This window comes from Psammomys obesus, unplaced genomic scaffold (assembly GCF_907164565.1).
Source record: "Psammomys obesus unplaced genomic scaffold, mPsaObe1.curated_primary_1811, whole genome shotgun sequence".
NCBI lineage: Eukaryota > Metazoa > Chordata > Mammalia > Rodentia > Muridae > Psammomys > Psammomys obesus.
The window spans coordinates 2,187,296-2,212,067 of record NW_026596109.1 but is presented as its reverse complement, the minus strand read 5'-3'; the positions used below and the strand labels follow the sequence as shown (position 1 = coordinate 2,212,067).

Genomic DNA, 24,772 nt, shown 5'->3' with positions numbered 1-24,772 from the left:
ATGCTACTGACCTTAAAGAGTCAGAATTTGGGATCCGTTTAGAGCTCTTTTGGAAACTCTTACCCTCTTCCGTTGGACCGGGTCTTTGCTGTGAGAATTATAGATTTTAAAAGTAGGGTGTTTCCAGGATTTTATCTTAAGTAGGATAGCCCAGGAACCTGAAAGTGATGACACACGCCTATGATACCAGCACTTGGGAGGAATAGAAGGTATTCAATTCATCCTTGGCTACATAGCAACTTTGAGGTCAGCCTCGGCTGCATGAGACCCTGTCCAAAACAAAACACAGACATGAACACTGCAGATGGCTCACACGGGCAAAAGGAAGGCTTAGTTTTTTACATCAGCAAGCTTCTGGTCCATCAAGAGGAATTAAATAATAACACAAGGACAAAAAAAAAGAAAAAGAAGAAAAGATGGCAGCGCATATTTAGCATACATGAAAAAAAAAGCATCCAACAGAATAGCATGAATAATTTTCAAGTACATCTAATAAGAAGCTAATATTTAGAATAACATAAAGTGGACGTGGTTGTACATGCAATGCTGTAATCCCAGCATTCAGGAGGCTGAGGCAGGAGAATGATTGCAGGTCTGAGGCTCACACAGCAGAACCTGTAACTCGTCTTACCTCAAAGCCTATGCAACTGTATTGCAGCCTTCTGAAACTGGGGTCTTCCCTGGACACTTTCCTTGAGGACCACCGGAAGCCTGGCTCACGAGCGAGCGCAGAATGGATGTGAGGCGGAATAACTTCCATCAGGGAGTGGGTCTGCAAAACAGTGTACAAGTCAATGAGGTCCTGTGCTGTAATTACTACGAAGCAGCTACGACTGCATTTCCAAGTGGCTATGTGATAAGATTTTAAATACAATATGGAAGTCACAATTGAATTTGTATGACGGCAATTACTAGCATGCTTATTTCCTGAAGAGACTGTATGCCAGAGTCTGTTCTGCTTATACTAAAGACACTTTAGTTGTATTTGCTTTCTAATCTCCCTGTGTGCCTAAAGGAGCTAAACAGTGCTACAAAAGCACACAGACCAGGTACTGGAAACGGTCCACCGTCTCCGGGCATTGCCACAGTTTCTTCTGTGATCTGCTGGGGTTAGGAGGGTGTCTTATCACATGCTTAATTATAACACTCGGGATCTTTCCTTGAAAGCGGTTTTTAGTTGTTTCGTTTTTAACATGATAAGCAAGAGAGTGTGTTTCATGATTTGCAACAGTGCGTTCACACCAGAAAAAAAAAATGGGTTCCAATTTTGTGACTGATAGTCTCAGAACCTCAGCTCTGTGTTTCCACTACAAAAAGAAGAGCAGATAGCATTTGGGTTGGGCCTACTGGGCCTAACATAGATCAAGAGCCATTTGTCAATTACTGGGTCTGGGTCTGGGGCTTTAGCTTAGTGCTAGAATGTTTGCTTTACCTGCATGAGGCCCTGAGTTCAGTCCCCAATAGTACAAAAAGAAAAGAGAAAAAAAAAAAAAGATTATGACATTTCAATGGTATCGTTTTCATGATTAATTTATAAAATTAAATATTTTAAGATGCATGTTTTCTTTGATGACTTGTCTGCTCTGCCTCTTTTCCTTGTTTATTTGTATCTTGGTTTTACAGTGTGCTTCAGCCAAAGACTACGTTCATTATAGAAGGCGGAAGATATGTAGAGTGAAGGTCTTTCCTATCTCAACCCTACTGGGATCCTAATCCACAGGAACTTTTGCCATCTTTCTGCCTCAAGACACTTTCCCTTGCTTTAAGGCACCCATCTTTAGAGTGACCCCTCTGCCTGGATTGCTCTACCCATGACTTCCCACTGATGATTCCCATTTAGTTTCACTCCATGTGAGAGACTGTGTCCATGGCCACTGTTCTCTGAGAGGCTGTTTTGGTCAGCGTGTACCTGATACAAATGCCTCTTTTCCCAGCTGTGACATAGTAGGCTTGCCAAACAGCTGTCTTTTTTGAAGAAAGTGCAGAAGCCTAAGAGACTGCTGAGAGGCAGGAGCAAGCTTGCGGGATGAACATTGCCAATGGTCACAGAAGTTGAGTATTCCTATATTGCAAAGGGCACTAAACCTCTCTCTCTTGAAAAGCCATCCAGGAGAAATGTGCTCAGTCCTGGCTATTCTCTGGGTGGCTCAGAGGTGACGAGGTTAGCTGTAAGTCTGAAGCACAAAGGTGGGGATACTGCTTGATTGCAGAGATGTCTGCCCAAAGCAGCCCAGACTCCCCTAGAGGAAATGGCTGAAGTGCCCTGGAAAAATCTCTCCTCAGGATGGCACATCATTTGGGCTGTTTGGTTTAGTAGAAAGAGGCTTGAGCTGGAAGAGAGGAAATCTGGCTTGAATCACACACATCAGGGCCTAGTTTTAGCTCTGTGACCCTGAGAACAGATTTTGCTTCCTTGTGTGGAAAGTAGAAAGTCACCTTGCCTGTTCTGCTCCTCTCTTGGAGTTCAAGTGAGGGCACTAGGTGGGTTATGGAGACACCAGGGAACTTATCTTATGTCAGATGCAGCCGTCCAGCCTGGTGCCTGCGTGAGTGTCTCGCTGAGGGCCAGAGAGCTGAGCACCGTTTTGCTCCAGAGAGAGTGCAGAAGCATCTGTGCATGCGCAATACCTCTGTTCTCTACCCAAGTCTGGTCTCAAGTTCTGACTCTCCTCCCAAAGGCTGGATTGCATGGATGTGCCATCAGGACCAGTTACGTTTGTCTTTTATCCTGATATCTAAGGCAAGCTGATCAGTGACACTGCCATGGGCTATTACTTCCTTCCTACTGTGTGTGTGTGTGTGTGTGTGTGTGTGTGTGTGTGTGTGTGTGTGTGTGTGTGTGTGTGTGTGTTGCAAGTGTGCGGGCTCGAGGTGGCCGGAAAAGAATGACACTCTTACAGGTGGTTGTGAGCCACCTGCTGTGGGTGCTGGGCACTGAACTTAGGTCCTGTGGAAGAGCAGGAAGTGTTCTTAACTGCTGAGCCCCTTATTTGATTTCCTATTTGACACGTAGTGCTTGTACCTGTTTGTAAGCACACTGTGATTTATTCTATTTTTACATCTGTGTGGATTGTATCTGAGCATGCTGGAGAGCATATGCACTTGATCTGTGTGGTGGTGAGAGGACAAACTTATGGGAGTTGGCTCTTTCTGCCGCATGGGTTGATGGAAATGGAACTGAGTTTGTCAGGTGTGACAGCTGGCATCTTTACCCACTAAGCCTTCCCCAAGGCATGATTTGTTTATCAGGTAGTGGTCAACTCAGGAAAGTTAGCACACCCATCAGCTTCCACTTACACTGTTTCCTTAGAATATATACAGTGCATTATTGTGCCACTGAACATCCTCACCCTTGATGGACCTCCCCCATCCTTTCTACCCTCCCTACCTGTGAGATCCACTTTTTACCATCTTGAGAGGCCTGGAGCAGAGGTGTTCTCCCGGCACACAGGGAGTGTTTATCCATCAAGGTTGTGGATAAATTCATTTTACATGCTTTCTGGAGCCTGTGGTGAGGGTCAGTGACGCAGACCCAGAGGAGACAGCTACCGTGGCAGAGGACGGACAGGAAGGGTACGGTGGAAAGGGGCCCATTGCACCTGGGAGAGAGGTGTGAGGCTCAGACACACTCAGAGGCACAGCCTTTGAGAGCTGTGTCCACCTGTAGCTCAAGGGTGGACACAGAGTACTCTCTCCTGAGAAAGGAAAAGACAATGTTTGTCTTAGTCACATGGAGCAGAGGAGCAGAGGAGCAGAGGGGAGAGTGGCTAACTGGAGAGGCCCGGGACAAACGGAGGGCCTCTTCTTATCCCCTTTCCACAGAACTGTTCTGTGTTCCTAGCTGTCGTCTGGACTGTTCAGAAGTGATGGACAGCAGGCCTTTCAGATGTATCCTAGAAGGAATTTGCTCCTCAGGGCGTTTTTCCATATAACTTTAGCATTCAGGCTATTTTTCAGATCCTTTTCTGCGCTGATGGTGTGGTGCTAGGTTAACACAAATTCTTTTACCGATTGAAAAGCAAAAACTGCCAGTTTTATAGGTGTGTCTCCAGCTGTATGTGTCATCCTGTGCCCTTCAGAAAGCCTATTCATCTCTAGGTAAAGCAAGATGCTCGGGAACCTTCAAGAAAAAGAGCGGGAAGAACACAATTCTACCCCAGGAGGTTGACTCCTGGGAGACCCAAGGGAATTCGCTTAGACCATCTGTTTTATTTTTCTTTACCTGTACAACAGGAGCACTAGACCCCAGCCTGGCTGCATTAAGCACTGGTGTGGGGATAAAAAGGGCACAGAGTGGAAAGATGTGCTTTCTGTGTGCAGGAACTGTAGGCAGCAGTTCAGGGTGAGGCGCCAGCATCAAGTTCAGCACAAGCTTGATGGGAGCATGAGCTGAGCTGGAAAGAACCTCAGTACTTAGTGTCTGTGAGAGACGGCTGCTTGTGACATGTCTTTTGTTTGTTTGTTTGTTTTGTCTTGTCTTTTTTTTAAAGATTTATTTATTTATTATGTATACAGTGTTCTACCTGCATGTTCACCTGCACTCCAGAAGAGGGCACCAGATCTCATAGATGGTTGTGAGCCACCATGTGGCTGCTGGGAATTGAACTTTTGGAAGAGCAGACAGTGCTCTTAACCTCTGAGCCATCTCTCCAGCCCCTGTCTTGTCTTTTAAGACAGGATTTCTCTGTGGAGGCTTGGCTGTCCTGGAGTCACTGTGTAGACCAAGCTGGCCTTGAACTCTGCCTCTCCCTCCCAAAGTGCTGTGATTACAGGCATGAGCCGCCACCCGGCTCTGTGACACGTCTTAAGCGGCCAGGTAGAGCCCTGGTGGCATCAGGGCTTCATGTTTCTCTGATACTGATGCTTAGTCCGTATAAAAGAAGAAGCATCAGGCTCTCAGGGCCCCTGCTGGACCACGTCACCCGTCTTCAGCAGAAACAGAAGAGTCAGGTTTGGAGACCCTGGGCCCCACCTCACCCCTGCTTCTGCTCTGAGAGCTGTAGCAATGCTAAGTTGGGCTCCAGGTCTTGTCTGCTGTCACTGTTCAGTCACTTTCCTTCTCAGGCAGCTGCCTCTGCCTGGCTCTTGCACTCTGCCCTCCCAAACTGCCGCCTTTCCAGCAGTTAGAAACCATGCCAGAGCAGGAATCACCAAACAGTCAGGGATATGCATGTTATTGTAGGTACTCTTTTTTTTTTTTCATGCCAGATGGAGTGCATCTTGGGGTTTCATAGCATCAGGCTGGGGGCAGCAGGAAGTGGGAATTGCTAGTCTGGCTCTGGGAATTCACTAGGCATTGTTCTGTCATCACCCCACCCTACCAGCTGACTTTCATTCACTTGAACGCTTCAGGCCTGGCTGGTCCCAGCATCCTGGGAGTGGGGGAGGGGTGAGATGTGAAGTCCAGAGTGTTTCCTGTCCTAAGGAGGCTGCACTGCCCTTACAGGCAGTTTTGGTCTTGAGCTGTAGGGGGAAGGTGGGAAGCTCTTGAGTTCCCAGATTTGGAGGCATCAAGGAAAAGAGGGTTGTGTGTTTTGGGGGTGTCTTTAGATGTGGCCCTCCGAAACAATGGCAGTGCCCTGGGAACAAAGCTCACAGCTGATGGATCTGATTATTTTACCTTTTCCTGTCCAATCCGGTATTAACTTATTGAACATCGAATTCGTTTCTGACCCAATTTGCCTACGCCAGAGAGCAGAAAGGAAGTCAGTATTTGCTTTTCCAACAGGGTCACGGGTCACCTGACTGAGTCCTTTAACAAACAACTGGGAAGCGGACAGGACTGTGCAGAAACTTATTGGAATCAGCTCCATTCCTGCAGCTTGAAGCCAGCCTGGTGGGAGGGAGGGAGTCCTTCCTGCTTGGGCTGTGCTAGGAGGAGCGGTGCTTGAGGAAGGTGATGTGTATAGAGCTTTCTTCCCAACTGGCCTCTGTTCTCCAAGAAGCCCCAGATACTGCAGATGCACTGTGGGCAAAACAAGAGAAACAGTGGAAGAAAAGTGTGGAAATGGAATTAATGTGATTGTGTTAACACTCACCTTACTAAGTGGGCCCTTTCTCTCTTTCTGTCTCTGTCTTTCTCTCTGCCTCTGCCTCTCTCTTTCTCTCTCTCTCTCTCTCTCTCTCTCTCTCTCTCTCTCTCTCCTGGTAGGGGGAAAGTTATCCTGGCTGAGAACTGAGCAAGGAGAATCTTTTAGAAGTGCACCTCACCTCACTTCTCACTTCTTTTTGTTTGTTTTTGTTTGTTTGTTTTTGTTTTTCAAGACAGGGTTTCTCTGTGTAGCCTTGGCTGTCCTGGACTCACTTTGTAGACCAGGCTGGCCTCAAACTCACAGCAATCCTCCTGCCTCTGCCTCCCTGAGTGTCCTTCTCACTTCTTTGGTACCTCATCTTCAGCCCTCCCAAGGAGGAGCTGAGCCATCACAGCTTGTTAGCAGAGGAAACAGTTCCACTTGGAAACCTGGGGTCCTGGGATGGGAAATGAAAGCTCTCATCCTCAGGGCAGCTTTGCCCCAGGTATGGGAGGCATGCATTTCTTTTTTTTTGGAAAGAGTGCTTTGTCTCACTTTGTCTCACAGGCGATCCTGAAGGGACCGGTGGAGCGGCTATTTGGTGTGCTACCTACCACGCTAAACATTTGACTTTGTAAGGTTGAGTTGTCCAAGAGTTCTGTGGCAGTGAGGCTGTGCGCTGAGCCAAGCTCTCTTTTCAAAGAACTCCAAGGTGCTATTTATTTTGGCATGCAGCCTGTTCTGTGATGAAAAGCGGCATTTTTATTATTGCAGAATAAAGAGGGGTTTGAAGAGAGCAAGAATGCAGACACAGGCTTCGGTTTCAGGACTAAGGAAGGGACGCTTTACGTTTCGACTTGAGGTTAAATGAGGTTTGAAAACGGCATCATAAGAGGGATAAACGTGGGTGGGGGGAGGGCAGAGGTGAAGACATGCAGGAGTTGGTCTGACCAGAGGAAACCATTTCTAACAAGGCCTAGCTGCACAGGGGCGACACGGACTGCCTTGGTGGACTGCACAGGCAGCCTGAGGCCCTTCCTCCTCACCGTCCCTAAGTTTGGAAGGACGCTCGCCCTCCTGCCCGCCCTCCTACCCGTAGCTAAGTGGGGAATTTTAAGTTGGCCACTGCGCCTCTGGCTGCCTCCGTGTCCTCATCTATAATTTAGAGCCAGGTCCCAGGCTTGCTTGCGTGGGGGAGGGGGAGGGTGCCGAGGGATTGGCACTTGTTTATTTCTCTACGTTGGTTCCGTTCGGAGACGATGGATCAACTTGTTCCCTCGTTTACACAGTATGTCCAACACGCTTTAAACTCGGAGAGTCAGGGGAGATGCAGGGATGCATCTCTCAAGAATTCTGACTTTCAGAAGCCCTGCCGATAAGGAGAGGACAGGAGCTAGAACGATAAAGCTCTCTGCCCTGAAAAGGGTGAGAACGCAATGAGCAAGTGAGAAAGGCTGGGGCCTAATTGGGGGTCCTTGGACAGGGACAGACCACAGACAACAGCAGCAGATGTTCAAAAATCTTCATGGGGCGGGGTGTGTGTGTGTGTGTGTGTGTGTGTGTGTGTGTGTGAGAGAGAGAGGGGGGGGGTAGGGTACAGCCTAGCAGGGAGGTTAAAGACTGCTGTATGTCAAAGCTTGAAATGCTCCAGATAGCTGCAGGATTCCACTTTAAAGGGGAAAGGATGTCCAACAAAGCTATCCTCATTCTCAGGCTTTGTGTTTCGAAGACAGTAGCACGTGCTAGAGTGGCACACTTTCTCCACTCCAACATCTGCACTCTCCAAGGACTCTGCCTTAGCCAAAAGCCAAAATGTCTACCTTAAGAATGGTGGAGGAATGTGGACCCAGCGAGGGCCCAGGTGAGGAAGGAGAGGGTGAATTTCTTCATTTCCTTTCTGTGCTCAGAGCCCTTTAGAGTGAAAAGTTGTACAGCCCTTTCTTGGAGAGCTGGGCTTCAGCTCCACTTAATGCCTGTAGCCTTGGAGTTATTAGTTTCAGGAAAATGCAAGTGTGCGGTGGGCAGGGACATTAGGGGCCTCTAAGGAGTTTTTCATCCTGAAATCCCGCCTAATGTGTGTGGATTAATTCCTAGAAGTCATTTGAGCCCACGTTGGAGGGGCTGAATTCAGAATTCTAGCCAAAGGCAACAAGTCTGGTGTCCCCAGGTGCTGCTTCGACTTTGCGGCCACAGGTCCAGCTACTTAGGCTGGAGTTCCTTCCACTTTAGCGAGGCAGGCTCATGAGGCCCAGCAGGCCCTACTTCCCCAGGCCCAGGAGCTTTACATCACCTGAGTAGAGATGGAAGAAGCATTAGTCAGAAAGGTTCCCCTCCCAGGGAGAGCAAGGGACAGTCACAACTGTGAACTGGGCTGCTGTATCTCCAGCACAGACTCGGGGCTGGCTAGAGCTCCTGTCACACTCCAGCATCCGCTTGTTATGCCCTTCACGCTTAGTCTCAGTTTCCCCGTCTGAACACTGAGAATAGTAATCCTGTTGGGTTAAGGTAAGAGCTGTGTGAGACAACTCCAGTACGTTAAGTGCTTCCAACCCCACCTGCGAGCGGTGTGGTATTGTCACCGGATGCGGGTGAGCAGGATGCAGAATACAGAAAGGTTAAGACAGTAGGGGGCCAAAAATCCCTTTCTAAGCTTCGCTTGACACAGTTTCCCCTCCCTGGCTTGCCATCTCACCTCAGAGGCTACAAATACAGGGTCATGGGAGAGGCAAGAGAGTCCTCTGCATGTGTGTCTCCTCTTTTCCACAAGGCCAGCCCTCCCTCACTCCGGGAACCAACCATGCTTTCCCATTGTTCTCCTTCAAGACTGCTCTTAGCTCCGAGACCTACAGGCACTGTGATCCTTGCTATGCCTTGGCCCCAGCTCTGTTCCTACCGGAATCAAGCAACTGCTGGTCAAGTGCTTGTTAACTCTAAACTAAGGGTCAACATTAGCATTCTTGCAGGAGCGTCTCTGCTGCCACAAAACACATCTGTCCTTTGAGGTTCAGCCGACGTCCTAGGTCTTGTGTATAGCCTGCGTGAAGGATCCCAGGTAGAAAGCCAGGCATAGGCTTGGGAGATGCAGACAGCCCTCGCAGGGTTTACGTCACACACAGGATTGAGCCATCTTGAATTTCACTCTTACCTGGCAGGCAATAATGTCATTGGTTCTCCCTTTCCCATAAGTGTGTCCCAGAATGATGGTCGCTCCTCATTCTTAGACCCTTCCCTCTTCAGTAGCCCACTGTTCTCTGTTCTGGCTATTGCCAGGCACGTTAAAATCCTACAACAACTCTGTTTCCACTGCTGTGGATAATTCATTATCCTACTGTAAAGTGGCTGATAATCACAAAAGGCCAGTTTCTGTGTGATCTATTGTAATGGGATAGGAGCTAGAGAGGGTCCTAGGAATGGATTAAAACTTTGAGAACTGATGGTCAAATCTTAAGGTTGACTAATTCAGAATAAGGACAGCTTTCTGCTTGGGAGGCGCCTGATGTCTTCTGGCCAGATGGGTTGAACTTCCCCTTTTCCCCATGGTCATAAACCAACCCTCCGCATCAGCAGCTCCTTGTCGGTCCTGACATCTCATCTTTGTCTTGAATTTGATCGGGATGCCTCCGATCACCTATAGGTAGTCCATGGCAGAGTTTTCACAAGATGGATTCTGGTCTGTCAGCAGGAAAGGGCGGGACGTCCTGAGCCCCTTCCACGGCTTTCAGTAGTCTACTGAGAGCCTTGGGTGCACAGCTCACCTTGCCTCCGTTTCCTCATTTGTCCTGTGGGCTTGGGCTAAGTGGCTCCTTTAGTGTCACCTGCCAGCATTCCATTCTGTGAAGACACACCTAAAATCTGTCTCCGGAATATGTCTGGTTTTTCACCTCCCACCTTGGGAAGCGAGTCTGTGAGCATCCCTAGGAGAAAGGCCCGGCTGAGCGTTGTTTTCTTTGTACTATTTCCCCAGCTTTAATTTATTCTAGCTCTGGCTGACTGTGTCTTTTTCTTTTCTTTCAGAACTCTCCACAAATTGCACAGACCCAGTGGATGTGGAGTACCCAAGAGACTGAACATCACAGTCATATGATGGAGAAGACAGATGGTAGGCAGGGGGTTTGCTGGTTCCCGATTTAACGGGTTAGTTAGTTTGGAAAGGGTTAATTGGTACCAGTCCCTGAAAAGGCTCTGGGGGAGGTCTGCAGGAGAAATTCTCCAAAAGGGCCCAGAGCACCTACTTTAGCTGTGAACCACAGTGGGTGGTAGAGAATGAACATAGATTCTTGTGAAGTTAAAAAAAAAAAATACATAATTTAATTTTTTTTAATTCTCATCTCATCCAACTACCAAGAATGGAATAGAGTCCCTGCCCTCATCACCTTTTATTTTTAACAGATGAGGGAATAAAAAAATTGCAACTTACATTTGTTATTTCTCAAAAGACTGCAGAAAGCTTTGAAGGCAGCATTTTGGTTTATGCTGGTATGGCTGATCTCTCCTGGGCCCATTCATGTGGTCTCCCGGATGGCTAGGCCGGGGGTTGGATGGTTTAAAAGGGCCTTGTTTGGATGTCTGATAGTTAACTTCGGAGCCACCAGTAATGACTTAACCACATGCTGCTCACCAACCAGGAGGATAGCCGGGACATTTTGCCATACGGAGGCAGAGGGCAAGCATAAGAAGAGCAGACACATCTCAATGGGCAGCCAGGGTTCACAAATTTCTATGTCATGATTGCTGACACCCAACCCTCAGCCAAAGCCAGTCACAAAAACAATCCGTGGACTGGGTGGCAGAACAGTTACCCAGCGGAGGTATGATATTGGGCACTTTCCCAGAGTATCTGTCACACCTCATCTATAAATGGGTATTACTGCTATCTCCCAGGGCTGCCACGGGAGGAAGCAAGATGGTGCACATAAAACCACTGAGTAATAACTATCTAGCATAGCGAATGTCCCCTCCCAAGAAATGTGCTCCGGGCCACGGCCTAGACCCCAGGCTCCCCACTCTGATGAGATGTCTTTTTTCTGATCAGCCAGTTTCAGGAAACGAGAGAGCCCACAGTCTTTCAGTCACGATGCCCTTACTAGGGCAGGAATTAGGACTAGGAGTCAGCTGCTGTCCAGCCTCTTGCTTTTTTTCCACACGCACTGCCCTATATTTCAGGAGCCCGCCACTCCCCACAGAGCGCTGCTCTCCAGAGCATCCCGGGAAATAGGTCCGACTTCTCAATATCACTCACTCCCTTTCAGTGACTCAGCAACTCCTCCATCCAGCAACTCAAAAAACGGTGCTCCTCCCTTTGAGTGCATCCCCTGTATCTTGACTTCTTTTGTTTCGGGCAGGGTTTCATTGTGTGTCCCGATCCTTGCTATATAGACCAGATTGACAGGGATCTGCCTGCCTCCTGCCTAATACCTCCCCACAGTGCTGGTACTCAAGGCATGAGCTACCATGTTTGTACTATCTTGGCCTTCAAAGACATTCATTGAATATCCCTTCTCTTTCGGCCGCTTTTTCTTAGATCTGTTTTTCCCGTTTCCTTCAGAAACTGATGACAGACACTTGAGCCACTTTCTCTCTTTAACTACCTCTGATTGATTCATTCACCTGCTCTACTTCACTTGGCCTTTGAAATAATCATTGTCACTCCCTCCTTCTCCGTTCCTTTTCTACCCCCACCCCGTGTGTGTGTGTGTCTGTGTGTCTGTGTCTGTCTGTCTGTCTGTCTGGTGGCTGTGTTTGCAGGTCTTTTCCAAGTGACTTCCAACCAACTTTGCTTTTCGAAGCGAGACAGTTCCCAACAGCTTTGAATCTCCTGTAGCTTGTTTTTCTTTATCCTCCCCCCACCCCGCATTCATTGTTCCATTCCTGTTCCTCCAGTTATTTGGGGGAGGGAGGCTTTCACACACACATACCCAGATTCTGATATTCACAGAGTTAGATAGCCCAGGGAGAGAGTCCACAGCCAGTCCTCCTCTGACCCATCAGAATCTCCCAGTCATACTATTAGGAGCTTCACTAAGAGCCTACATAGGCAGGCAGGCATCATTTCTCTGCTTTAAAGAGGGGGGAAAATGAAGCATAAAGAAAAAGAAATAAGATTCTTTTTCCTGAGCCATGCAAGTGGGAGGGTTGGTTTGCTGGATCTAACTTTCATTTTGAACAGAGACAGTTCTAAGTCCTTTTGGGCCTTGAGGCCTTGAGCTCTTACATACCTGTCATCAGATAGAACTGACAAGGCTCTCACCTTAATGTGAGGTTGGGCCCCTTCCATAAGGGCTGAGGATCCAGCATTACTCTTGCCCTGGGAGGAAAGGAGGAATGCAGAGGGTAGGTGGAATTCGGGGCAACATGAAGGTCACCAAGTTGATAAGTGAGTGTGGGTATGTGTGTATGTGTAAGGTACTTCTTAAACCTCTCAACTCTTTTTTTTTTTTTTAAGATCTATTTTGGGGGCTGGAGAGATGGCTCAGCCGTTGGAAGTGCTGGCTGATCTTCCAGAGGACCCAGGTTCAATTCCCAGCACCCATATGGCAATTCAAAAGTATCGGTAACTCACACCCTCACACAGACATACATGCAGGCAAAACCACCAAGGCACATGAAATAAAAATAAGTATTTTAAAAAGATACGTTTTATTTATGTGTACTTGTCTGGGTAAGCATACGCTCTGTGAATGCCCTGGGAGGCCAGCTGGAGTTAGAGGCAGTTGTGAGCAGCCTGACATAGGTGCTCAGAATGGAACTCAGGTCCTCTGGAAGAGCAACAAGCTCTCTTGCCTGCTGAGCCATTTCCCGAGCCCCATAAACCTCTGACCTTTGATACCTTCTAGGTTCTTGGGCTCCCCTTGCCTCTCAGCTGAAAGGGTTTGCTGTTTGACACTATGTTTCTTGCTTGATGTTATATATTAATGCTCCAGCTCTGCTCCCAGAGGCTGCTGGGAAAATCGGAGCATTTCTCCTGCATAGAGGCAACAGACAGATACAACAAACAGTGCCACCTCTCCTACAGGAGAAGCCTACGCTCTGGGTCATAAATCTACTTACCTTTGGACAGATGTCTCCTCTCTGATTTGTTTTGTCCCCCTAATCCACGGTTTTCCTAAGGGGACTAGTCTGCATCAGAGTACAACTTGGGAAACAGAAGCAATAACAGAAAAATGTTTTAGTTGCTTTCATTGCAATGCGTCTCCTTGAAAAGTGGACAAGTTGCGGGGGTGGGGGGGAGTTGTGTGTGTAGTTGGGAAGTTATGTGGTTATGTGGGGATATTTGGGTGCCGGGGGCACACTGCCCCCTTGTCTACCTGAAGTCTGAAGCCCAGCAGGAACCACGGTGTGAATCAGAACGTCACCCTGCTCTCTGCTGTGGCTGTGACAGTCACCCACAGGACTGCAGATCTGTTTAGCAAGAGTACTGCTCCACCCGGTTCTCTAGAGATGCCTAGGAAGACGTGTAGCCTCAGGCTGTCTTCCCCCAGCAATCCCATCATTAGTGCCTTCCTAAAGCCTTCCGCTTTCCCTCCAAATTACTCTCAGTTTCTCTTACCTTGATCATATCAACAATCTCCCTTCTGGTCCCAGGCTTCTGATTTATCTTTCTTTTTAATCGTGGGCTGGAATGTTCATTTCGAGCTGTTCGAGATATTACACAATTCTAATCCCAGTGCTCCAGGGGCTCAATGAGGTAGACAGAATAATAATTCAGGACCAGCCTGGGTTCTGCAGTGAGACCCCATCTTAAAACCAAACTAAACCAAAGCAACTTCAAAAAACAAAACCTGCTTGAAATTTGACGAACTCACTTTTTTTTAATTAAATTTTTATTTTTATATGTTTATTACAGTTTATTCATTTTGTGTCCCAGCTGTAGCCTCTTCCCTCAATCTCTTCCCATCCCACCCTCCCTCCATCATCTCCTCCCATACCTCTCTCCAAGTCCACTGATAGGGGAGGTCCTCCTCCCTTTCCATCTGACCCTAGTCTATCAGGTCTCATCAGGACTGGCTGCATTGTCTTCCTCTGTTGACTGGTCAGGCTGCTCCCCGTCAGGAGTAGGTGATCAAAGAGCCAGCCCCTGAGTTCATGTCAGAGACAGTCCCTGTTCCCCTTACCAGGGAACCCGCTTGGATACTGAGCTGCCATGGGCTACATCTGAGCAGGGGTTCTAGGTAATATCCATATATGGTCCTTTTTTGGAGTATCAGTCTCAGAAAAGACCACTGTGTCCAGATTTTTTGGTTCTGTTGCTCTCCCTATGGAATTCCTGTCCTTTCCAGGTCTTACTATCTCCCCCTTCTTTCCTAAGATTAGCTGCACTCTGCCCAAAGTTTGGTTCACTGCTGGGAAAAGTCTTTCAGAGGCTCTCTGTGGTAGGCTCCCATCTTGCTTCCTGTTCTCTCCTTCCTCCAATGTCCATCCTGTTGTCTTTCTGAGTGAGGATTGATCATCTTACCCAGGGTACTCCTTCTTGCTCAGCTTCTTTAGATGTACAGATTTTAGAATGTTTATCTTATATTATAAGTCTAATGTCCACTTATAAGTGAGTATATACCATGTGTGTCTTTCTGCTCCTGGGATACCTCACTCACGATGATCTTTTCTAGATCCCACCATTTGCCAGCAAATTTCATGATTTCCTTGTTTTTAATTGCTGAGTAGTATTCTATTGTGTAAATGTACCATAATTTCTATATCCATTCCTCAGTTGAGGGACATGTGGGTTGTTTCCAGGTTCTGGCTATTACGAATAAAGCTGCTATGAACATGGCTGAGCAAATGTCCTTGTTGTATACTTGAACATCTTTTGGATATATGCCTAGGAGAGGTATAGCTGGATCTTGAGGAAGTGCTATTCCTAATTGTCTGAGAAAGTGCCAGATTGACTTCCAAAGTGGTTGTACAAGTTTACATTCCCACCAGCAGTGGAGGAGGGTTCCCTTTCTCCAAATCCTTTCCAGCATGTGTTGTCACTTGAGTTTTTGATCTTAGCCATTCTGATGGGTGTAAGGTGAACTCTCAGGGTTGTTTTGATTTGCATTTCCCTGATGACTAAGGATGTTGAATATTTCTTTTTTTTTTAACTATTTATTTATTATGTGCACAATGTTGTGCCTGCATATATACCGGCACACCAGAAGATGGCACCAGATCCCATTATAGATGGTTGTGAGCCACCATGTGGTTGCTAAGAATTGAACCCAGGTCCTCTGGAAGAGCAGCCATCTCTCCAGCCCCATGAACATGTCTTTAAGTGTTTCTCTGTCATTCTATATTCCTCTACAGAGAAGTCTCTGTTTAGTTCTGTACTCCATTTTTTAATTAGATTACTTGATTTGTTGTTTTATTTATTCTTTAGTTCTTTATATATTCTGGATATTAGACTTTTGTTAGATAGAGGGTTGGTGAAGATACTTTCCCAGTCTGTAGGCTGTAGTTTTGTTCTGACGACAGTGTACTTTGCTTTACAGAAGCTTTTCAGTTTCATGAGGTCCCATTTATTGATTGTTGCTCTTAGAGCCTGTGCTGTTGGTGTTCTGTTCAGAAAGTTGTCTCCTGTGCCAATGAATTCTAGGCCCTTCCCACTTTTTCTTCTAACCGATTTAGTGTGTCTGGTTTTATGTTGAGGTGTTTGATCCATCTGGACTTTAGTTTTGTGCAGGGTGATAAATATGGATTTATTTGCATTTTTCTACATACCAACTCACTTTTTATTTAAAGCCTGCTAGTGAATCCTGTTACCTAGACAGTAAGTCATGTGGGTGGCATACATACACGTCGCTCTGTGATCCAGCTTTTTTTTCACCCTCCCCATTTTGTCTTTTTCTCCTAACTCTTTCCTTCCCACTCTTTAAGTTATGGCCATATAGACTTTTACCCTCCCGTGGCGTGCTATGTGAGGTGTGCTCACACCTCTGTGTCTTTGCCATTTCTTTGATCCCTCTACCTATAGAATGCCTGTCCTGGCTGCCTGTTGCTTCAGTGCAGACCTCCCTGAAACACAATGGCTTCCCACAGTAACTGGCTACTGATCCGGAGTTAGCTGGGAGCCCCTCTCTTGGGGTGCTTCCTGTAAGATGGATGTTCCCAGCCTTTGGGCTAAGGTGGCTAGGACAGTCTTTTTCTTTCTGTCCCATTCTCTCTTCATCCCTTCTCCTTTTCCAGATAATTTCCGTGGGAAGCTGCTAAAGCTTCCTCCCATCACAGCAGCCTCAGAGATTTATCTCAAGGTGGCTGGCTTCCCCAACATATGTGCATTCTGAGAGGCCCTGTTAGAAACTACCAGTTTCCTTACAGCCTAACTTTTTGAGTTCTTCTCACATCATCACTGCTGTATTCTTCTGATCAAAGCATCGAAAGCCAGTAGAGATTCGAAAGTGTGAAGAAAGAGGTTCCTCCTTCTTTGTGGAATTAGCTCCCCTGTCTAAATGGGCTAGATGCTGTTGGAGCCATCTTTTGCCTTCTTGTTCTGACAAATTCCTATTTGTTCATATAATATCCCATCTTAGTCACCTTTGTGAAGTCTCCCTCCATTAGCAAGGCATTTTTTTTTTTTTTTTTACTTTATGTCCAAGAAAATACTTGCAGAGAAAGGGGAAAGTAAGAAAGTGAAGAAGATAGGCTATGCCCAGCACATAGCCTATGCAGCTGCCTTATTTGACCATAAATCCTTTGAGGAAAATGACTGTTCCTGACTTATCTTTGTGTCTCTGGAAAATATACCTCAGCAACTGACACAATAGGTACTCAGTAAAGAGTAGCTGAGATAAATAGATTGAATAGCTGGTCGTTAATATTTTTGCACTAAAACCCAGCAATCATCAGTCCCGGAGAATGTGTGCAGGCCCTTCTTCATTCCCAGGGCTGAGCCACACAGAGTAACAGATTGAGAATGTTTATCACTCACCAGGCATGGGACTGAGACTATCGTATTCATTATTAATTAATCGGGCCTCAAAATAATTTTACATTACCTATTGTTATTCCCGCTTTACGGTGATGAGACACAGGGAAGCTGAGTGAGTTTCCCAAGGTCACAGAGCAAACTAGAGACTGGACTCTCTCATTCATCTTGCTTCTCTGTTTGATTTTGTTTTGCTTTTCCTTTGAGATGAAGTCTTACGCTACAGCTCAGGCTAGCCTGGAACGTGAACTCCCGACTCTGCCTTTGAGTGCTGAGACTATAGGTGGGCGCCACCATCCCCAGCCAGGCTTCTGAGCTCAGTTTCCTCACAGCGCCATCTCAAATCATGTCCGCAGCTAACAAGGGTGTCATGGGAAGAGCGCCAAAGGATCGAAGACCACTGAGCCTGGAAAGAGAAAGAATCTGTGTGCAAGTCCCAGTGACTTCAAGTAGTCTGTGAACTGACAGGTTCCTCGCGTCTTCTGTGGGAGTCAGGAGGGAGATTGATGGTGGCTTAAGGGAGAACAGTCTCCCCATCAGGTCTCCCTCCCACCATGGTTCAGGTCAGGTGTCCCCAAGAGGCCATGAAACCCACAGGTCTCGGAAGATGTATGACCCTCCCTTTTGACATTTATGGGCTCTCCTCTCTGGACAGATGTTTCACAGTCCATGGAAAATATGGTATTTCCTCACTAGCATGGGCTTTTGAAAGGGGGTCTCATATTGTTACGCCCTACATGGTTGGGGGGGAGGAATATTGGGTATTCATGATCACTTGCTCCAATTCCCTTTGGTCTTTAGGTAACCAGAGGCTCAGGCACCCCAGGAGCTTAAATAATGCAGGCGTCATAAATTATCAATAGCTTAGCCTTCCGCAAGATTTACCGGAGCCTTTTTGAGGCATGCCAGTTTCTCTTTGAATGCTGAGAAAATTGTCTGTCTCATCCTTCAGAATCTCCCATGTCTGTAATTGCCAGTTGGTACCCTCCTCTGACAAATGGCTGAACTTCAGCTCAGCAGTTACAGGATGCAACAGAGAAGAACAGTGTGAGGCAATTTTGTTTTCTTGGTCTGCAGGCAGGTTCATGATAACCACTGAGGTGGTATATTGAAAATAAGAAAGTACAGACGGTGGCTACAAACACATTGATCTGATGAGACACTATCCCAGCACAGGCACCAAGTCCATAGGCTCCACAGCACCCTAACACTCTAGAGTTGGAGAGACATCTCACATGACAGTGTGAGGTCAAAGCCTCAGACACTCAGCCTCATTTTAACTTTGTGCTTCTTCCTTTATGTCTCGTATCTCCCAGCCAAGGACCAGTCCTCTCAGGGGGATGAAGAGAAAGATCTCCCAAAGAGCCACCCTTACTCTGTGGAGACCCCATATGGCTTTCATTTGGACTTAGACTTCCTCAAATATGTGGACGACATCGAGAAGGGACACACCATCAAAAGGATTCCTATCCACAGAAGAGCCAAGCAGGCTAAGTTTAGCACTTTGCCCCGAAACTTCAGCCTTCCTGACAGTGGAGCTCGCACCCATGCTGCTCCTCTCCAGCAAAACTGGTCTCCTGTGGTGCCCAGGAAGAAGTCCCTGGGGACCCAGGATCAATCCCAGTCTCTGCCAGTGGTTGCTCTCCCCCAGGCCTCAGCGCATGGCAGTGAACTGAGCCACTTCAGAAAGGCCCTGTTGACAGAGGGTACCAGGCAGGCTGAGGCTGATGTTCAGGAGGATGCTGGGAGCGGGCGGCCCCAGCTTCTGAGAGCGTCCAGCATGCCAGCCACTCTGCCGCCAAACCAGGCCCCTGATGAGCCCAGCCTGACCTCGGGTCCTTCCACACTCCTTGCCCTCCCTCTGCTCCAGGATGAAGGCAGCCTCTGTGACGGCACCTTTGACTCTGCAGAGGGGTTCACAGGCTTCCAGGCATCGGCCCAGGCATCGGCCCAGTCACCGGACAGAGAACTGGGAAAACTGGAACCCGCGATTCCAGAGCTGGCCTGGGAGGGGGCTGAGCCTGGAGAAGATGACATCAAAGCTACAAGTCAGCTCTCTCAGCCAGGGCCTCCCTCCTCAGCCCGGAATGTTCCCATGGTTCTAGAGGAAGTGGGACTTCAGCACCAGGCTAGAAAAGCAGAGGTAGTCTTAACACCCGGCTCCTGCACTCCCAGCCCACCCCCTCTGCCATCCCCCATCCCTGAGAACGAGCTCTCCCTGGAGGAAATTGAGCTCAACATCAGTGAGATCCCACCCCCACCACCCATAGAGGTGGATGTGCACAGCATTGGTATCTGGGTAACAGAGGAAAGCCTGGGCCTGGTTAAGACTGATACCAGCGGTATCTCCAGCCTCAAGAATCAGGTCTTGGCCCTTGAGGACAAGTTGTCAGGGAGAACAGAGGAGCTTGCCCAGGTCAGGGCTGCCCTTGAGCAGCAGCAAGAGGAGACCAAGGCCAGGGAACAGAGGATTCACGAGCTGGAGTGCACTGTAGCCCATTTTGAAGAAAAGTTTAGTCAAGAGAAGGCCAGCGAGGCTCTGGACCGGACTGATGTCATGGTGAACACTGACCCCCTTCATGAACTCATCCCCAGAGAATCATGTGACAAGAACATTGGGGTCAACCTTCTGAGCATTCCTAATCCTGAACGCTGGGCATCTAGAACAGAAAAAAATGGCTTCCCATGGGTCCAAAACAATCACAAACAAGGCTATCAGAGCCTGGAAGAGCCCGTGCCACCACCCCAGCTGTCACTGCCAAAGGGACCTGAGCAGGTCCTTGCCTCATCCTTATGTAGCTGCCTCTCCATGGAACTCAGGATCGAAGAAGAGGTCACTGAGCAAGAGATTGGCCCACAGGTGGAAGCTGAGGGCTTGGGCAGGCCGATAGGAGGCTCTCCCTGGAGCAGCAGCAGAGAGTCTGCCTCAGTGATCAGGGAGGAGGCCAGCTCAGAACCCCCCGGGGCAGAGCGTCCAGGAAGGCCAGCAAGTTCCCCACAAGACGCCACTATTGGCCAGTATGTTAAAAAGATCCAAGAGCTTCTGCATGAGCAGTGGAATTGCCTGGAACATGGGTACCCGGAGCTGGCCAGCGCCATCAAACAGCCTGCGTCCAAGCTCAGCAGCATCCAGAACCAGCTGCTCAGTTCCCTCAACCTGCTGCTCTCCGTCTATTCAGCCCAGGCCCCAGAGGAGAAGGAGCCTCCTGCCCCACCACCCTCCTCCACCCCTCCGCCACCACCGGGTAAATACTTCTCCTTTAAATGACCAATTGTAGGGACCAGGGGTTTTAATTCTATGATGTGAATACCTCCGAGGACTCAGGGAAATAGAAAGTGGTTTGTGGAGGCCTTGCTTACAGGATTGTGTCTGGCTGAATAGATAGCACAGGCTACGGAGAGGTATGGAGGGAAAACTATTTGCCAAGCCGTGAGCCTGCAGCCCTGAGTCTTCGCAGAGGGTGCCTCATATGTATACATTATGCATAGGCCGTGTCTCAGGCCAGGAGTGGTACTGCCAATACACTCCTCCTGGGTGTCCCTTCTGTGGGTCCTGGAATCTGGCAAGTTCCACCTTCCTTTCCGGCTTTTCACACCAAAGGTTTTCTCTAGCCTGAGTATTTGAAGGAGCGTTATAATGAGATCTGAAATAGTTCGTTTAATATTTGGGGTGTGGGGATATAAGAGAGGGGGGAATGGATGGAAGGAGGAAGGGCAAGGAGGGGGGAGGTGTGGAGGGAAGAGGGCTGCTCACATATAGAAGTCACCCCTTAGCTGAGCAGGAATGGCTAAGGCGTCTCACGCTCCTCACGGTCCAGCAAAGCTGAGCCGGATGCAGTGCCTTGCAGAATACAGGTGGCTTCCCTGCCACCGGTCACAAATCTGCTGCCTTCTCACTCTTTGGCTATTTCTAGATTTGCCTGTGGGGAACTGTCTTCCTGCCACTACACAGCACAGGATTTGTGACCTGGTCCACGTACCAGGTCACGAGTCCAGTGTCATCACAAATGGCAACTGGCATGCTAGCCAAGGAAGGACTGTTGAGACGCATTGAGAAGAGATGGGTGTGGACCCGCACCCAAAGTTCTGCCACACCATTCCATGTGCAAGTCTGAGCCCAGATCTCCCAGCCCCAAGACAAAGAAAACGCTGACACTACTACACGCATGTGTTTTGAGATGTGTTCCAATAGCTATTCTGTCATTCAGACACAGAGAGGGACACCATTCCTAGGTACGGGTCCTACAAACATTGGCCAAGAGGGCCTTGTAGCTAACAGCCTCAAAAATCTGACCCGCATTATCTGCCCTCCCACCTTTCACCCTCTTCATATACCTACATGCTCTTAAAGTGATAATCCTAGCTTGGTTGCCCTGAGGTGATTCTAACCTGTGATGTTGTGTCTGCCTAGAGATCTCTCCGTCGACCAGCCTTAAATCCATAATGAAAAAGAAAGACTATGGCTTCCGTGCAGGAGGTAATGGGACCAAAAAGAACCTTCAGTTTGTTGGGGTTAACGGTGGGTAAGCATCGCTTGTGAAGCTCAGACTGCCTTCCCTGCTTTCTAACCCACTCTTGTCCTTAGCACCGTTTCCCTAGGGGGTACCTCTGTTTCTCATTCATCTGCAGGGACTCAGTCTCCATGGCCTGTCAAAACTCTGTGTTGGGTTTGCACATGTCTGACTCCTTGCCAGCTGTGCTGGTCTGTTGGAACCTCTACTTTTAATGTGGCTTGTCCTGGTCTCTCCAGGGCCCACCTCCAGGTGGCTTGTGAGAGTATCAGGGTTTCTGAGCCCTGTGAGGAAGGCCTCTGACTTGAACACAATGCCGAAACCTGGGGGTCTGAGCATTAGATACAGTCACGTGTCAGCTGACAAGGATGCATTCTGAGAAAGGCATCCTTGGGGATTTCATCACTGTGTGAACGTCAGAGTTCTACACAAGCTAAGACATCGGTGGCATCACTAAGCAATATGATCTGGAGTGTATGCAGTCTGTGTTGAGAGTAAACTGTACCTGACTGCATCCTCAATTGGTTAGTTCACAAATGTTCACTAAGAGACAGCTGTATGCTTGGTGACAGGGTTTAAAAAGAAAAAAAAAAGTCAAGTAAATCCTGGTTGCTACCTTTAGCTCACAGGTAAGTCGAGAAACAAAGGGAGTCCACTGAGGTGGCTTGCTTGCCACCAAGCCTGAGGACAGACCTGAGTTAATCCGCAGGACAGAATTGACTCTCTCAGACTGTCCTCTGACCTCCGTACACACACTGTGACATGTGTGTGCATGAGAGAAAGAGAGAGCACAAGTAAATACATAGATGTAATACAACCTTTTTCTTTCTTTCTTTTTCTTTCTTTCTTTCTTTTTTTTTTTTTTTTTAATTAGAAAGGAGAAACTTCTGATTGGCAGTTTTCTTGGCAAGGAAGTGCAGGATGCTACGGAAGCCTGAAAGGGTTCTAGCCCAGACCTGAATGGGCCCTCCCTGAAGGCTTGTCCACCTTCCTTTCTTTCTGTTTGCTTGCCCTGCCAAGGGAGTCATCCCTTGGCCCCTCCTCAGTATGGCGCTCCAGAATTATGGTGCTCATTGTGTTTGCCCACCAGGAACACCAAGCTTTGAAAATTCTCAGTTGTAATCATGGAGTCTGGTACATCTAACTTGGGATACAGTCCATATCCTGAGAATGCTAAAAACCCTGAATGTTCTGGTGTGTAGCCAAGGTTAAGAGCCTGTATTACACACACACACACACACACACACACACACTCTCTCTCTCTCTCTCTCTCTCTCTCTCTCTCTCTCTCTCACTGTATTTCTGAGACAGGATCTTACTTACTATGTAGCCCAGGATAGCCACACACTCAATCCTCCTACCTCAGCACCTCTCCCCCCCAAGGGCTGAAATTCCAAGTGCATCACGCCTAGCTGTAACCCACGTTCTTCTTGAAGTCAGCCTTCCTCCCTCCATGCTCACTCACAGACGTTTTATTTGTGACTATTATCACACAGAGCTCCTCGAAGGCTCTGTGTGATAACAACACTGCCATATGTAATCTGGGCTGGAGTGGGGAGGGGGGTTAAGAGGAAATTTAAAGTGGATATGGGTATCCTTACACTTGGGCTCTCTCTGGCCCTAGCGTTAGGATCGCAGAAGCATATACTGGTGTTAGCATGAACCACTGGCCCTGGTCAAGAAGGATGACCCAAATGACCTTTGTCTCTTTGCCTAGCTACGAGAGTACTTCTAGTGAGGAGACCAGTGGGGAGGACAGCTCTCCTGAGGACTTGTCTGACAGTGAGACGGAGAAGAAACGTGATTGCTCAGAGCCCGCAGAGGACAGAGACGTACAGACTGGCTGTGAGGATGGCCAGGACGCCCCCGGAGGCAGCACTAGCTCAGGCCATGCAGGTGGTCCTGGGGAGGAAGCCTGTCACCTGAGGCCTGAGAGGTGAGTCACGTGGGTGGAGGAAGTGGGAACACGTATTCCTCTGAGAAGGGGCAAGGGCATCTTTCTCCTTCATTAGTCGCTTTGTGTGTGTGTGTGTGCATTTTTACCAACCCGTTCAGCGATGCTTGATGAGGTTCTCTCCTGTGGCAACCCCTGTGCTGAGCGAACTAAACAAATGTGGCTCTCAGCTCCATGAGGAACAACCCTATGGCCCAAGTTCTTTCTCTATAAAAGCCAGCATATTGGCACCATCTGTATGACGGACCTGACAAATATTACTTTATGGAATCGTCTTCGCAATCCTGGTAGGTAGAACTGCAATCCTTGCTTTATAGATGTGGAAACAAAGACATCGGGAGATGAGGTGATGCCCCGAGTAGGACAAGGATTTGGGCCCAGGGGCCTTCTGGTTCCTACACAGATTCTTCGTGTGGCTGACAACAGCAGGCCCACACTTGTAGTTCTACAGTGACCATCAGGGTCTTTAACCAATGCCCTCATCCAGGAAGCAAGGAGAGCAGCAGCCAACTAGGTTGGATCTAAGGACTGTGTGAGGAAATGCTGTGACATACCCAGCACAGAGTAGGCCCTCAATCCATAGAAATATGCCAACCAGCACCGCTGACGTCACCTCTGCCATCCTCAGCCTGGGTGTGGAGGATGGAAGGACAGAGCTGACAGGCAAGCAGGCCCACAGGCTGCTCCGCTGCAACAGCCCAAGATGACCATGCTATTAAATCTCCATGAGGGAGGATGTCCTCAGACTCAGGCGACACCCCAAGCCTCACAGGTTCTCACGTTACTGACTCTGTTCCTATTTCCGGTGCCCTTCATGGAGGACTAGCTGGAAAAACCTGGGTTGGGTTCTTCAGATTTTTCTGTGCACCCAGGCAGAAAGGTAGCACGTTCCTTCCTGGCATGTCAGTAACTACCACTGGGCCTCGGCCCGGTGCCTTTCTCATCTGCTCCAGCCCTGCCAAAAGCAGCATGAAAAGATAGCATCTGCCCTTCAGAAGCTGAGCCGTATGCCACACAGAACTATGAGCGGCTATGCCCCCCACCCGCCATGTTATTGTTTTTGTTTAGGAATGTCCGTCATTGTGGAATAGTCGCCCGCTTGATTATTTGAGCTGCCGAAAGTGGAGAGTGAGAGTCCTTTTTGTCAGCGTACTGAAATTGATACGTAGTCTCTCTATTTTCTTTAGATATAAACCCACAGAGGAATTTCTTAATGCATGCCAGGCACTGAGCCAACACCTGCCGGAAACCGGGACCACCACCGAACAGCTCCTGGTACTCGGATTTTTCACTGTCACTCGGAGGTTTCCTATGGGGTGACTTTGGTCCCTTACCTGGGGCAACCGTGTGTGTGTGTGTGTGTGTGTGTGTGTGTGTGTGTGTGTGTGTGTGTGTG

General features: G+C 48.3%; 1 protein-coding gene across 1 annotated transcript in view; it reads left to right on the top strand.

Annotated features, from left to right (window-relative positions):
- The window catches only part of Kank4 (KN motif and ankyrin repeat domains 4), a 65,529-nt gene that overhangs the window by 23,379 nt on the left and 17,378 nt on the right, over positions 1–24,772 (top strand). Inside the window, exons 5-9 of the mRNA XM_055628729.1 lie at positions 10,026–10,110; positions 18,228–20,156; positions 21,323–21,434; positions 23,140–23,358; positions 24,564–24,651. Coding sequence (XP_055484704.1) covers positions 10,026–10,110; positions 18,228–20,156; positions 21,323–21,434; positions 23,140–23,358; positions 24,564–24,651 — 2,433 coding nt within the window. The remainder of the gene's footprint in view (positions 1–10,025; positions 10,111–18,227; positions 20,157–21,322; positions 21,435–23,139; positions 23,359–24,563; positions 24,652–24,772) is intronic.